Source organism: Callorhinus ursinus, unplaced genomic scaffold, assembly GCF_003265705.2.
Source record: "Callorhinus ursinus isolate GAN/ISIS: 27379988/994484 unplaced genomic scaffold, GSC_fseal_2.0 scaffold37, whole genome shotgun sequence".
NCBI classification, from domain to species: domain Eukaryota; kingdom Metazoa; phylum Chordata; class Mammalia; order Carnivora; family Otariidae; genus Callorhinus; species Callorhinus ursinus.
The window spans coordinates 285925-298547 of record NW_027397099.1 but is presented as its reverse complement, the minus strand read 5'-3'; the positions used below and the strand labels follow the sequence as shown (position 1 = coordinate 298547).

Genomic DNA, 12623 nt, shown 5'->3' with positions numbered 1-12623 from the left:
TGTAAAACTATCTCTGTTCACAGATGACAAAATCTTGCACATAGAGAACTCAAAGAATCCATAAAGTCTATTTTACTAGAGCTAATAAATGAAGTCAGTAGAGTCGCAAGATACAAGACTAATACAAAAATCAGTTGTGTTTCTATAAATCAGTCATGAAAAATAAAAAATGGAAATTAAGAAAACAATTCCACTTACAATAGCAGTCAAAAGAATAAAAACTTAGGAATAAACATGACCATGTGGGTGAAAAAACTTGTACGCTGAAAAGTACAAAACACTGCTGAAAAAAATGAAAGAACAGGGTAGAGGTATTCGTTCCTGGACTCTACTCCTCTCCATCTTGCCAATCTCTTGAGGTACCTCTATTTGCAGCCAATAAGCAAAAGAACACACCAATGCAGTTCACAAAGGATATGGAGTGGGATGGGGAAAGATGCAGAGTGAATCTGGAGAACAAATGGAAAATAACTAGCACATCTCATAATTCCAATGTTTGATGTCTTTGTGTGTTTCTGTTGCATTTTGTTTCTATCAGCTTTTACTCACGGTGCCTTTTTTCCTTGTGTGTTTTGTTTTGTTTTTACTGTGAGTTTATAGTCCTTGGAATTTTATCTGTGGGAGTTTTTTGAGGCCTGATTGACATTGCATTTCTCCACAGAAATTTGTAAATCCTTCTTCTGAGAGCCTTGAGGTTTTACCAGCCATGCATACTTTACACTAAATTTTTGACTTGAGGTGTTTGGGACCACACAGTTTGCATAAATTCGGGCTTCAGACCTCCGTCAGTGCTATGCCTGTGGTTCTACATTCTCCTTTCTCCTCCCCACGCAGGCAATGCCCTGGGAAGGTGGGCTTAATGCTGGTTCATTCTTACGTTGACAATGCAGCCCTTTGGGTTCTGTGTCAGATACATATGGTGATCCCTGTCACATCCCTTCTGTCTACCTCTGGTCTTCACTTCAGTTGTGGTGAAAGGTTCTGTCTGAACACAGTCTCATCTTTGATTTCAGCCACAGTTCTGGTATTTCCTAGCAAGCTCTCACTCAACTTATACCAACTGCATCCCACTTCAAGTGTACGTAACCATATTTCTCCTTTTGCTCCAGGAACTTTGTCAAAGCCAGAGAATTTGGTTGTCTTGCATGCCAGGACAGCTCATATTTGAGGATGGGGTTGACACCCCTGAATACAATCCTGAACCAACAGGAGAGGAAGCTGGTGGATAAATGTTCCAGCCTCTTGTCCTTTGGGTGGACAATCCTGGCAGGTATTCTGTCTGCTTCTCAAGATGCCCCTGCAGAATCTGCATAAGGACCTCACATCCTCATCCTTATATGGCCCCCCATTTTCCCTTTCTAATCCTTCCCAGTTTCTCACGATTTCTGCAATTGCCTTCCAAATTAACTACTACATGCACGTAGTAGTTAGGGTCAACCTAAATGAAAACAGGATCCCACCTTTATGCTTTTGCCAAAACGAGACTTCTTCTCTTTTTTCTCCTCCTTCCTCCTCCTCCACCCCTTCCTCTTCTTCTCCTCCCCTCCTCCTTCCTCCCCTCCACCTCCTCCTTCTCTTCCCCCTCCTCTTCCTCCTCCTCCTCCTTCTTTTTAAATCCTTTCTTCCTTCTCCCTGCTACAAGCTTATAAGGTATTTGGGATGGAGTGAATATGAGAGTTCTGGCATTTTCCAAATTTCACATTCAACTTGTAGCATCTTTAGCCGATAAAATTTATTCATTGTGGGGTGCCTGGGTGGCTCAGTTGGTTGAGCGACTGCCTTCGGCTCAGGTCATGATCCTGGAGTCCCGGGATCGAGTCCCGCATCGGGCTCCCTGCTCGGCGGGGGGGTCTGCTTCTCCCTCTGACCCTCTTCCCTCTCGTGCTCTCTGTCTCTCCTTCTCTCTCTCTCAAATAAATAAATAAAATCTTTTTTAAAAAGTTTATTCATTGTGCTATTATCACCTCACTGTATTGAAAGCTCCAGTCGAATTTCTGCAGCCATCATATCTTCCTGGAAAATTAGAAGGGGAAATTCATACACACAATTCCAGATTTCCCTCAAAAACAGTCGACGAGACAAAACTGTAAGTCCAGAGAACAGGTAAAGTGGAAAAGTGCTGGAATTTTACAACCACACACATCTGATACCAAAACACTCACTGTGAGGGTAGTCATAAGGGGTAGAGCCTCATGCTGTCACCAGAGGGCAGCAGAGGCCAGGGAACAGGTGGAGAAGTAGCTATCAAACAATGTAACCTGCCAGAGATCCCACAGAGACAAGACTAACATTTATTTAGGCCTGTTACAAGTTGGGCATTGTGCTGGGCACAATAAGAAATGGTACAAAGTTCAAAGGCAGAGATCAGAAGCCAGAGCCAAGGGAGGAATGGAACAGAGTGGAGTTAAGAGGGCAGGTCTTCAGGTCAGCCAGGAAACACCCAAAGACAGCATATCTCTAAGTACAAGCAGAGTGCCAGAAATAAACGTAATGGCTATGGGCCTGTCCTCTGCCAGGGCAGAGGTAAGATAAGGTAAGTTTCCAGGATCCCTGAGAGTCAGTCAGCCCGAATGTTTACACCGGTCAGAATTTAAATGGCCCTTTGCCCAAGCAAACATTAAACTTTCTTGATCGTTTGTGACTCTTCTCTCACTATAGGAATAAACATAATCAGGGGCGCCTCGGTGGCTCAGTCAGTTGAGCGTCCAACTCTTGATTTTGGCTCAGGTCATGGTCTCAGGGTTGTGAGATCAGGAGATGGAGCTGCATCAGGCTCCCTGCTCAGTGGGGAGTCTGCTTCTCTTCCTTTCCCTGTCCCTCTGACGCCCCCACCCCCACCCCAGGGGTCCACGGGCTCCCTCTCTCTATAAAGTAAATAAATAAATGTTAACAAAAAGCCATACACACAAAAACAAACAAACAAACAAGAAACATAATCACATGCCACGAGTTCCAGGCTTTCCCATCATGCTAGCTGTGTTGATCATGTCTTTGACTCTTACTTACGTCTCTTGCACTTGATAATAAAATCCCTGGACTCTGCTAGATGGTGACGGAGTAGGGAATGCACTATGAATGCCAACTGGCTTGAGGTTAATGGCCTCATGGCACTTATATTCTTCTCTGTACAGTGAGGCTGACTGTCTTCCAAAGGCTCTGTGGAAATTCCTAACCCCCTGGAAAGTTCTAGTGGGCACAACAAGAAGCTCTGGGGGAATCTGTCCAGTGTTCACGGAGTAGAACTTTTCATTAATAGATTGGCTTGGTTTCACTATTTTTCCCCCCCTAAATCTTGTTACCATGCTATAAACTTGCTTGGATTTTGGCGTTTCTTACTAGTTCTGTTTCAGTCTTTTTACATAAGTTTCCCCCCCCCAATTAATTTTTTTGCTCAAACTTGCTCATCTTAGACTCCTCTCTGGTGGACTTGCCCGCGTACACCTAGTGAATCTCTTCCTTTGCTCCTCCTTTTTGTTTCTTCCTATCCCTGGGGCGTGGTGCTCCGTGGTCAGATCTCCCGCACCACCGAGGAAGTGGAGGCGGTGATTTCTGCCGCTTGCACGGGCCGATTCCAGGAGTCTGTGGGATGGGTGGCTCAGTCAGGTCAGGCCCCCGCGCGCCGTCTGGAGCAGGGACGGGCCGCAGACGCCGGGACTCCTTCCGGGTGGCCAGAGCCTCACCAACATTAGCCTCCTTCCTCTTCCGGTTCCGTCCCACGTCCGGTTCTGCCGCCGCCAGACCGATTGGATCAGACACTGAGTGTCAAGGACAGGCTTCCCAGGTGGGAACTGATGTGGGTGAGAAGACCTCTTGAGAAACTCTTTTATCTGCACTGAGCTAGCCTGAATTTCTAGTTCCCAGTGTGGGCATTTGTTGTCACAGCCTTCCCCCTTTGTTTTAGGACAGTCCAATGGAATCTCAGTTGGGGTCTGATAAATCCCAGAAGAAACTCCTCCGCGGTGGTGTGTCCAGGCAGTTGGTGGGCCTGACCACCCACCAACCTCCACCCCAGGCGCCAGCAGAGAGGGGCGGTGTGGTCTGCAGAGAATTTTAAAACAGTAATAAGACCGAATAAGAGGGTGAGAGTTGGTAAGCTTTTTATCATCACGATGCTCCCGCAAGTCTACACAGCCTGGTCAGTGATAAAATAAATGTTCCCTCCCCGCTGGACCAGCCACTCCCATCCCCCAGCCGGCCGCCCCTCCCCGAGCCCATGACATCTGGTGAGGCACCGTCGACAAGAGCAACAAACTTCGTTGGTTTTCTTTTTCGGCGTTTTTATTTTTCAAAATATACAATTTATTTACACCTTTATTTCACAATTATAGTTTGCATATTTATTCTGAAATCTTTAAATAACTCCACGGTAAACAGTACAAATCACAGGATCCCTCACACTGCTTCTCTTTAGCCTTTACACTCGGCGAGTTTTCAGAAAATTTCAAGTAGTAACGGTTTGTGGGTCAGAAGGGCACAAGAACAGGACAGAATTTTTTTACAGAAGCCTGACATGTGGGATTAGATGGGGCAGTCTGAGCAGCTACTTGGTCTGGGGCCAGACTAAGGGCATTTATAAGGTTTATAAATAAGACTCTCTTACAAGCAGTGAGGGTTTTGGTTATGAGGAAGGAGGGGCGGGAGCCTCATCTGCTGGGGGTGGTGCAGAGAAGCAAAGGGAGAGGGAGATAAGGCACGCATGAAGGCTCCTTCTTGGTGTGAGGAGGCACGAGCTGGAAGGGTCCTGAGTGAGCGGGGTAGAGGCCCACCTATTCCAGGTGGAGGTCAAGAATGGCCAGACATGGGGTGGGGCTCCTACCCACAGAGAGGCCTCTTTAGCCTCCCCTGGGGAAAAGCTTTGTGATTCTGAAGGCAGGCGGGAGGAGGGCTAGCGAAGCTGGTGGTTCCTAAAGAAAGGGGCCTGGGCTCCCGCCAGCTTGGAGGCCCTGCCAGCAGCCCCGGGTCCTTCTGCAGGCAGGTGAGGGCCATGCGTGCGGGTGCTGAATGAGCGGTAGCCCGGCGCATCTGGCGCTACAGCTGGTGAGTGGCGGGGGACGAAGGAACTGGAGGTGGCCTGTGGGAGGCATCATGTCGTCTCTCCTTGTGAGAGCCCTTCATCCACCTCAGTGTTGTCCACTCATCAGAACAGCAAGAGCCACCAAACCCTGGCCAGGAAGGGAAGGTGAGGAAGACAAGGACACGGGCCCTGCAGACCCGCTCTTTGCAGCCCCACCATGGGGGGGAGGGGTGTCCTAGGGAGTCCAAGGTGTAAGACACAGGTGGGACACAGGCTTGGCCCCAGAGGTCAGTTTCCTTCATTCCCCTTGGAAAATTCCCCGTTGACCAGGTCCTGAAGCAGTCCCGTGGGCTAAGGCTCAGGGCAGGGATGCTCGTGGGGCGGCTGGGATGCTCCAGGGAGGCGCTAGTCCCTGAGAGCGACTTGGTGGGTCAGGAGAGCCGTCTCAGGGTCAGTCCCAGTCTTCCTGGTCTCCTCAGCACCCCCACCAAGCACAAAGGCCTGACAAAGCCTGTCCTGCCTGGCCAAGCAAACCTTCTTGGCAGGGGCTGGATGGGGGTTGGGGGTGGGGCAGGGGCCGTGGCCGGGCTTAGGGCAGGACGGTGGGGCTGGGAGTTGTCATTGCATCTTCAGGTGGGGTTCTTCCGGTATAAGGGTGTGGAAGAAGTGATCCCACAATTTAGAGCTGATGCCATATCCTAGAGAGGGAGACAAATGGGGAGAATATGAGGCAGTGGTGAAACGTGCGAGGGATTTCCTCGGGAAGGGAGCCTGGGGAGGGCCAGCGCGTAGGCAACATTTGAACATCTGTCCCCGATGGCCTTCCCAACTCTCAGGGCCATCCTGGCAGAAGTCCAGAGCCCGGTACTTGTGTTTCTAGTCTCCCGAGGATGCCATTAGAATAAACCCAAGTTCCTTATCCGTCCTGAGTTCCGGGGAGAGCCTGGCCCCTGTCTGATGCTTGCCCTCTCTCTCTCACACACTTCAGCCTCTTCCTTCTCTTTGGAGATGCCAAGTTCATTCCTGCTTCAGAGGCCGGAACAGAGGCTTTGCACCTGTTGCTCCTGGGATGCTCTTTCCCCGGACGCTGGATGCTGGCTCCCCTTAGCGGACGCCTTAGCTGTAAAGACAGCTCTGCACAGACACCTTCCGGGACCACTCGACCCAGTGCTGTGCCGTCCGAGGCGGGAGCCCCTGGCCCATGTGGCTGCTGAGCACCTACCACGTGGCTAGAGCTATGGAGGCACTAGATTCCTAATTTCATTTTATTTTAACTGACTTAAATCTCAATTTGAAAACGTAGTGTTGATTGAGTTACTGGAAAACTTGTAAGCACGTTTATGACAACTCAAATATATGAATCTACTTTTTTGGCTTTTTTTATAGTCAATTTTATAAACTCTAAATATAGATCAAGTATTTCTAATGAAAACTTAGCACTTGAATCGAGATGTGCTCTAAGTGCAAAGTACACATCAGATGTTGAAGACCTGATATACGACGAATGTAATATATCTCATTAGCGATTTTTTATATTGGTTACAGGTTGAAATGACGATATTTTGGTTGTATTTGGCTTAATAACATATATTATTAAAGCTAATTACATCTGTGGGGCCTGGATGGCTCAGTTGATTGGGCGTCTGCCTTTGGCTCAGGTCATGATCCCAGGGGTCCTGGGATCGAGTCCTGCACTGGGCTCTCTACTCAGCGGGGCGCCTACTTTTCCCTCTGCCCCTCCCCCTGCTCGTGCTTCTTCTCTCTCAAATAAATAAATAAAAATCTTTTAAAAAATTAGAAAAAAACTAATTATATCTGTTTAATTTTACTTGTCAATGTAGCTACTAGAAAATCTAAAATCACATCTGTGACTTGCATTATATATTTTTTTTTGACTTGCATTATATTTTGTTAGAGCTGGACCCTCCCCCACATCCTGTTGGTTTCTTTTCTCTATGGCCCTTAACACTGCCTAAAATTATCTTTGCTAATTTATTGATTTCCTGTTTGTCTCCCAGTGAGCAGGGTGGGAGCCCCAGACTTGCCTTACCGTGGATCTCCGGTACCCAGAACAGTGCCTGGCCCTTGCTAGGGGCTCAGTGGTGGCTGTCAAATAAATAAGTAAGCAAATGGAGGGGGCAGGGATGTGTGGGCCTCACCTGACTTCTGATGTGCAAAGTGATGCTTGGCGTGGTGGGCCTTCATGTTGTACAGGTAGGAGCCCTTGTGCGGTGAGCCGAAGTGCAGGTAGTAATGGATCATGTCATAGATGACGTAGCCCAGGAGGCCCCCCGCAAACATAGTACCCCCCACCGCCTCAGGCAGGAGGAGCCGTAGGATTACATAGAAGAAGGCAATGCCCAGAGAAGCCGGCACGGGGGGGAAGACCAGGCGGGATTCATCAAAGGGTGCCTGTGGATGGAGAGGCTCACATGTCAGAAGACAGCCAGGCCGGCCTGCCTGTAGTCTCAGAAAGGCAGAGGATGGAGGCAGAGCAGCCCGCCCATTTCAGCGAGGTGGCAGCAGCCTGTCATGCATGGGGCGGGGGGGGAGGGGAGGCCTGGCACCTTCGGTGGCCTTGGGGAGCGCAGGCCGCCACGCTTGAGAGCCCTCGAGAGACTGTCCTGCTCCCAATCTCCAAGCCGGGATGGGACCTGGAAGCCTGTCCAAGTATATGGTGGTGGACAGGATGCTCACGGCTCAGAGTCCTGCTTTATGCTCATGAAGCCACTTTGGCTCTGGAATTTGCAAAGTGCTAGAGAGGAGCCCCACCACCAGACTGAGGCCTGACGTTGTCCGGGAGGGCAGCACCCCAGCAAGCTGAGGTTAATGCAGGCTCACAGGGAGGACTGGTACTGGAAGTGTTCATGGATACGTTCTCCCCATCCCCACATCCTAATGGGAGCCCTTCTTGGTTCCAAGGGGGTGTAGTCACAGTGAACCAGACAAAAGAGCCAAGCATCAGGCTCTGGAGCTTCAGAAGCCAAGGGCCGGGCATAGGGGTAAGATTTCAGAGACACCCCGGTGAGTATTCTGAGAAGAGACAGACCCTCTCTGGGCTGGGGGTGGGGGGGAACGAGTGAGAGGAAGCAGGTGATAGCCACAGAGCAATGTGCTGATGTGGGCCTCCCTCCCCCCAGGACCAGCTCCTCGAAGAAGGAGGCAGGAAGGGAGGGAAGGGGGGAAGGAGAAAAGAAGGAAGGGATGCCCTGGGAGAGGCCGAGAAGAGCACCGTGCAGGAACTGAGATGCAGGAACTGAGAGGCAGCCAGGGGGATGCAGCCTCCTCGGTCAGCCCTGGCTTCTGCTCCCAGCCTCTGGATGACATACTGTCTGTCCCCGAAGAGCCCCAGGGTGGTGGAGGGTTGAGCGCACGGACTCTGGAGTTCACAGAACGGGGCACAACCTCCTGGCTGTGCCAGGTGTGACTTTGGGCAAGTTTCTCAGTTTCTTAATTTCTCCAAGCCTCAGTTTGCTGCTCTGTGGAACGGGGAGAACTGTGGCACCGTCTTCAGAAGGAAACTCCACAAGGGCCGCGACTTTTTACTGCTTTGTCCAGCGGTGTCTAGAACAGTACCCGCGCATGGTGAGCACTGGGTGAACATTTGTCAAATGAATGAATGAACTCGTTGCTGTGAGGATGATCTCTGAAATGTACCTGCAGCGTGCCTGGCGTTAGTAAGGACGGTGGGCAGGCACGCAGGCTCTCGAAGCCCACGCCCGGGTCAGATGAGGACCCAGTCACCCCTCCGAGCAACATGGAGTGCCCTGATTGCCTCTTGCTCCCCCGCTGACCCCCACAAAAACCCGCGGCCCCCCTGCGCTGGGGACAGCTGCCAGGCCCCAGGCGGGAGCCTGCCCCGCTCACCTTGTGGTGCTGGCCGTGCAGGATGAAGTGCAGCATAATGAGGTAATGGCTGTCCCTGGGGGGCTTCATGTGGAACAGGAAGCGGTGGATGAGGTACTCTAGCAGGCTCCAGAAGAGCATCCCCAGCACGAAGAGGCCCGGGAACACAGACTGAGGCATGGCTACAGAGTACTCTGCAGAACGGCAGGAGAGAGAGAGAGAGAGAGAGAGAGAGGCCAGAGTCAGGGCAGACGGCCCCAGGGGGCAGTGATGGCTGGTGGCTCCAGGAGTCCTGTCTCTCTGCCCCATCACCTTGGGAGCAGCTGCTCTCCATTCAGCAGCTATGGGGCCAGGCCACATTGGATGGGGCTCTTGGGTCAAAATGGGAAGGAGGCCATGAGGATCTGTCCTGGGCCGGGAGGGGTCCTCCCAGGGAACAGCGGTGCTGCCGGCCAGAGGTCTGAGATCTTGCTTGGGGGGAGTAAGAGGAGCAGCTGTTGCCAGTGCTGGAAATTTCCCTGGGGCTGTGGTCTGAGTGTCCTCCCCGCCAAATTCTCACGCGAACCGAAACCTCACTGCCAAAGGGAAGGTATTGGGAGGTGGGGCCTTTGGGGGGCTCTTAGGTCACGAGAGTGGAGCCATCATGAACAGGACTAGTGCCCTCATCAAAGAGACCCGCCTGAGCTCCTCCCTGTTTCGGCCATGTGAGGATACAACAAGAAGTTTGGGACCTGCAAGGGGGCCCTCACCCGACCAGGCTGGCATCCTGATCTGGACTTCCAGTCTTTGGAACTCTGAGCAATCCATTCCTGTTTTTTATAAGCCACCCAGGCTGTGATGTTTTGTTAAAGCGGTCCAAATGGCTGACATGCCCGGGAAGGGTGACCCTGCTTTAGTGGCACCGGGGAGAGGGAGGGATGGCTTCGACTAAGACAGTCGAGCCAGGAGGCTACTGAGGAGAGATGTTTTAACAAAAAGGGACGGGGGAGGGAGGGGCAGGAGGGAGAGAAAAACCCAAGTACAGAAATCTTAACAGATAAGACTTGAAATCATAGCATACGAGGGAGATGTGGAAAACCTGAAGATGATTCGCCTGGAGACCAGAAGACCGGAGAGATGGACTTGTCATCAAGCGTGAGGTTCCCCACCCCCCACCCTCTGATGACAGTCTTAGAAGCTCTCATTTCTTGTCCCCATTCATTCTTGGCTTCACAGGGACACCAGCTCCAGTCAATGTTTTCTCCACGCCTATTCTCATTCCGAGTTGTACTTTCCTCCATGAGCCACTGCTTTGGCCAGGCTTCCTCTCCCTTTTGAAAAATAACAGCCTTCTTGAAATATAATTCACATATCCTACAATTTGCCCCCTTAAAGTGTACAATTCAGTGGTTTCTTTCATATATTCAGTATTGTGTAGCCAATCACCGGTCAATTCTAGAACATTTCTGTCACCCCAAAAAGAAACCCGGTCTCTGTTAGCGGTCACTCCTCATTTCTCCGCACTCCTGCCGTTTCCCAGCGCCTGGAAACCACAAACCTGCTTTTGGTCTACAGATTTGCCTATGCTGGACACTCCATATAAACGGAATCCTATGATGTGTGGTCTTTTATGACTGGCTTTTTTAACATATACTATTTTCAAGGCTCATCCATGTTGTAGCATGGATCCGGATGTCATTCCTTTTTAAAGCTGAATATTTTTCCATTTGTATGGATATACCACCTCTGTTTATCCGTTCCTCAGTTGATGGACATCTGGGCTGTTTCTACTTTGGGGCTATTACGGAAAGTGCTGCTATGAGCATTCAAGTACAAGTTTTTGTGTGGGCATGGTTTCCGTTGTCCTGGGGATAAGCCTAGGAGTGAGGTTCCTGGGTCATATCGTAACTAAATTTAATCTTCTGATTTTTGTGCGATGTTTCAGGGGAGCCCATCCACAGCTTTTCAGATTCTCGAAGGATCTACGACCGATATAGTTAGAATACACAGCTCCTCTCCCTGCCTGCTGGGTCACTTGGCTTTTCTCCTCTTCTCTAGATGCCCCTTGTCAGGTGCCATCATGGAAATGCTGCCTCTGTCCCCAGCATCAAAGCCTTGATCCTCTACTCTCACACACTCTCTGCTGGATCCTGGAAGTCGGCCACACCCACAGGCCACCCCCCTCCCCCCCGCTGCCTCCATCCCCACCCAGACCTCCACCTCCACCCCGGTCCTGGACAGCCACTGGCTGCTGGGCACCTCCAGATGGCTGTCCACAGGCCCCCAAAGTCACCAGCTGTGAAGTGAGGCCAATCCTCCTCCACTTCTTCCTGCCCACCTCGTCACCCTAGGTTGCTCCTCTTGGGTTTCTTCCTCAACCAGAGGTTCCAACATCCACCTGTGACCAAAGGCTTAACTTATCCCTCCCTCCCGCATCCACCCGGACACCAGGCCCTGTGGGTTCTCCCTCTTTAACATCTCTTGGCAAAGTAAAAGAAGCCAGATACGAAAGTCCACGTGTTGTACGATTCCACGTGTATGGAATGTCCAGAATGGGCAAATGTACGGAGGCAGGAGGTATATTTGGTGGTTACCAGGGGCTGGGGGAAGGGGAGATGGGGAGCGACTGCTCAGTGGGCACGGGGTTTCCTTTTGGGGTGGTGAAAATGTTCTGGAACTAGGCAGAGGTGGTGGTTGTACCCCGTCACGAATGTACTAAATGCCACTGAATTGATCACTTTAAAATGGTTAACTTTATGTTATGGGAACCTCATCTCAATTTTTAAAAAATCTCTCTGGTCGATTCACTGCTCTTAAATCTCCTACCACCTTATCACCTCTTGCCCAGTGAGGCATCTGCCTCCCATCCCAATCCCGTGTCCGTGCACTGTTCAAACTCTTCAGTGGTGCCTCATTACCTTTAAGGTGAAGTGCAAACCCCCAGCAGGGCACTCAGAGTCCCTCGAGACGCGTGCTGCCGGCCACATCCCTGCCTCGTTTCCCTGTCCACCTGTCCTGGGGCCAAATCAGAGCCCTCGTGGCTCCTTAGCTGTACCTCGTCCTCCTACTTCCCCACTCTTACCATATGCCTAATTTTGCTCATCTTGTCTTTACTTCCCTCCGTGCCCCCTTATCCTTGGAGATTCAGCCCAGGTATCTACCGCGAGAAGCCTCTGAAGATGCCCTTTATCCCCACCTGGGCTGGTTGCGGAGCTCCTGCCCCGCCCTTCACATCATGCTTATCGCCCTTTGTCCCCATTTTACAGGCAGAGTGGTCCCCTCGTGGATGACCACAGGTGGCTGCTGAGGAAGGAAGAAAGCCCAGGAAGGCAGGGGGTGGCGGTGACCTTCTGGCTCTTTGAAACAGAATCCAGGCCCAGCCCCATTCGACAAAACAAAGAAGGACCAATGTGAATCTGACCTTTTGTCCCAGGCCGAGCTGAGGGGCAGGGGGGGAAGGGTGAGCAGTAACCGTAAGAGAGCCCTGAAGGCTTCTCAGATGGGACTGTACTGCTGACTGCTGACTCAGCGGGGGGGCGGGGGGCGCAGTGGCCTTCTGCAACCCCTCCCCCACCCAGGGCCTACCAGCCAAATCCCTAGCATTTGGCACCCTAAGGCTGGCTTTCTCCTCAGTCCACTTGTTCCTAACCTGCAGCTCTGCAGATAACCGTCCCACAGAGATGAGCTCAGCGGGTGGAAGTTCATCAGGATGTCAACCTAAGCTGTGTCCACATTTGGTACAAGATGCTTGCCTAACAGCTTTGTGTGAGTGGCCATCCGACCT

The 12623-nt window shown here is 51.2% G+C and overlaps 1 protein-coding gene across 1 annotated transcript in view; it reads right to left on the bottom strand.

Moving 5' to 3' along the window:
- Window positions 1-4159: 4159 nt before the first annotated feature.
- Window positions 4160-12623, bottom strand: part of FA2H (fatty acid 2-hydroxylase) — a 48780-nt gene continuing 40316 nt past the window's right edge. The window contains exons 5-7 of the mRNA XM_025889078.2: window positions 8882-9054; window positions 7174-7426; window positions 4160-5712 (exon numbers count right to left, since the gene is read on the bottom strand). Of these exons, the coding sequence (XP_025744863.1) occupies window positions 5633-5712; window positions 7174-7426; window positions 8882-9054 (506 nt within the window). The 3' untranslated portion in view covers window positions 4160-5632. The remainder of the gene's footprint in view (window positions 5713-7173; window positions 7427-8881; window positions 9055-12623) is intronic.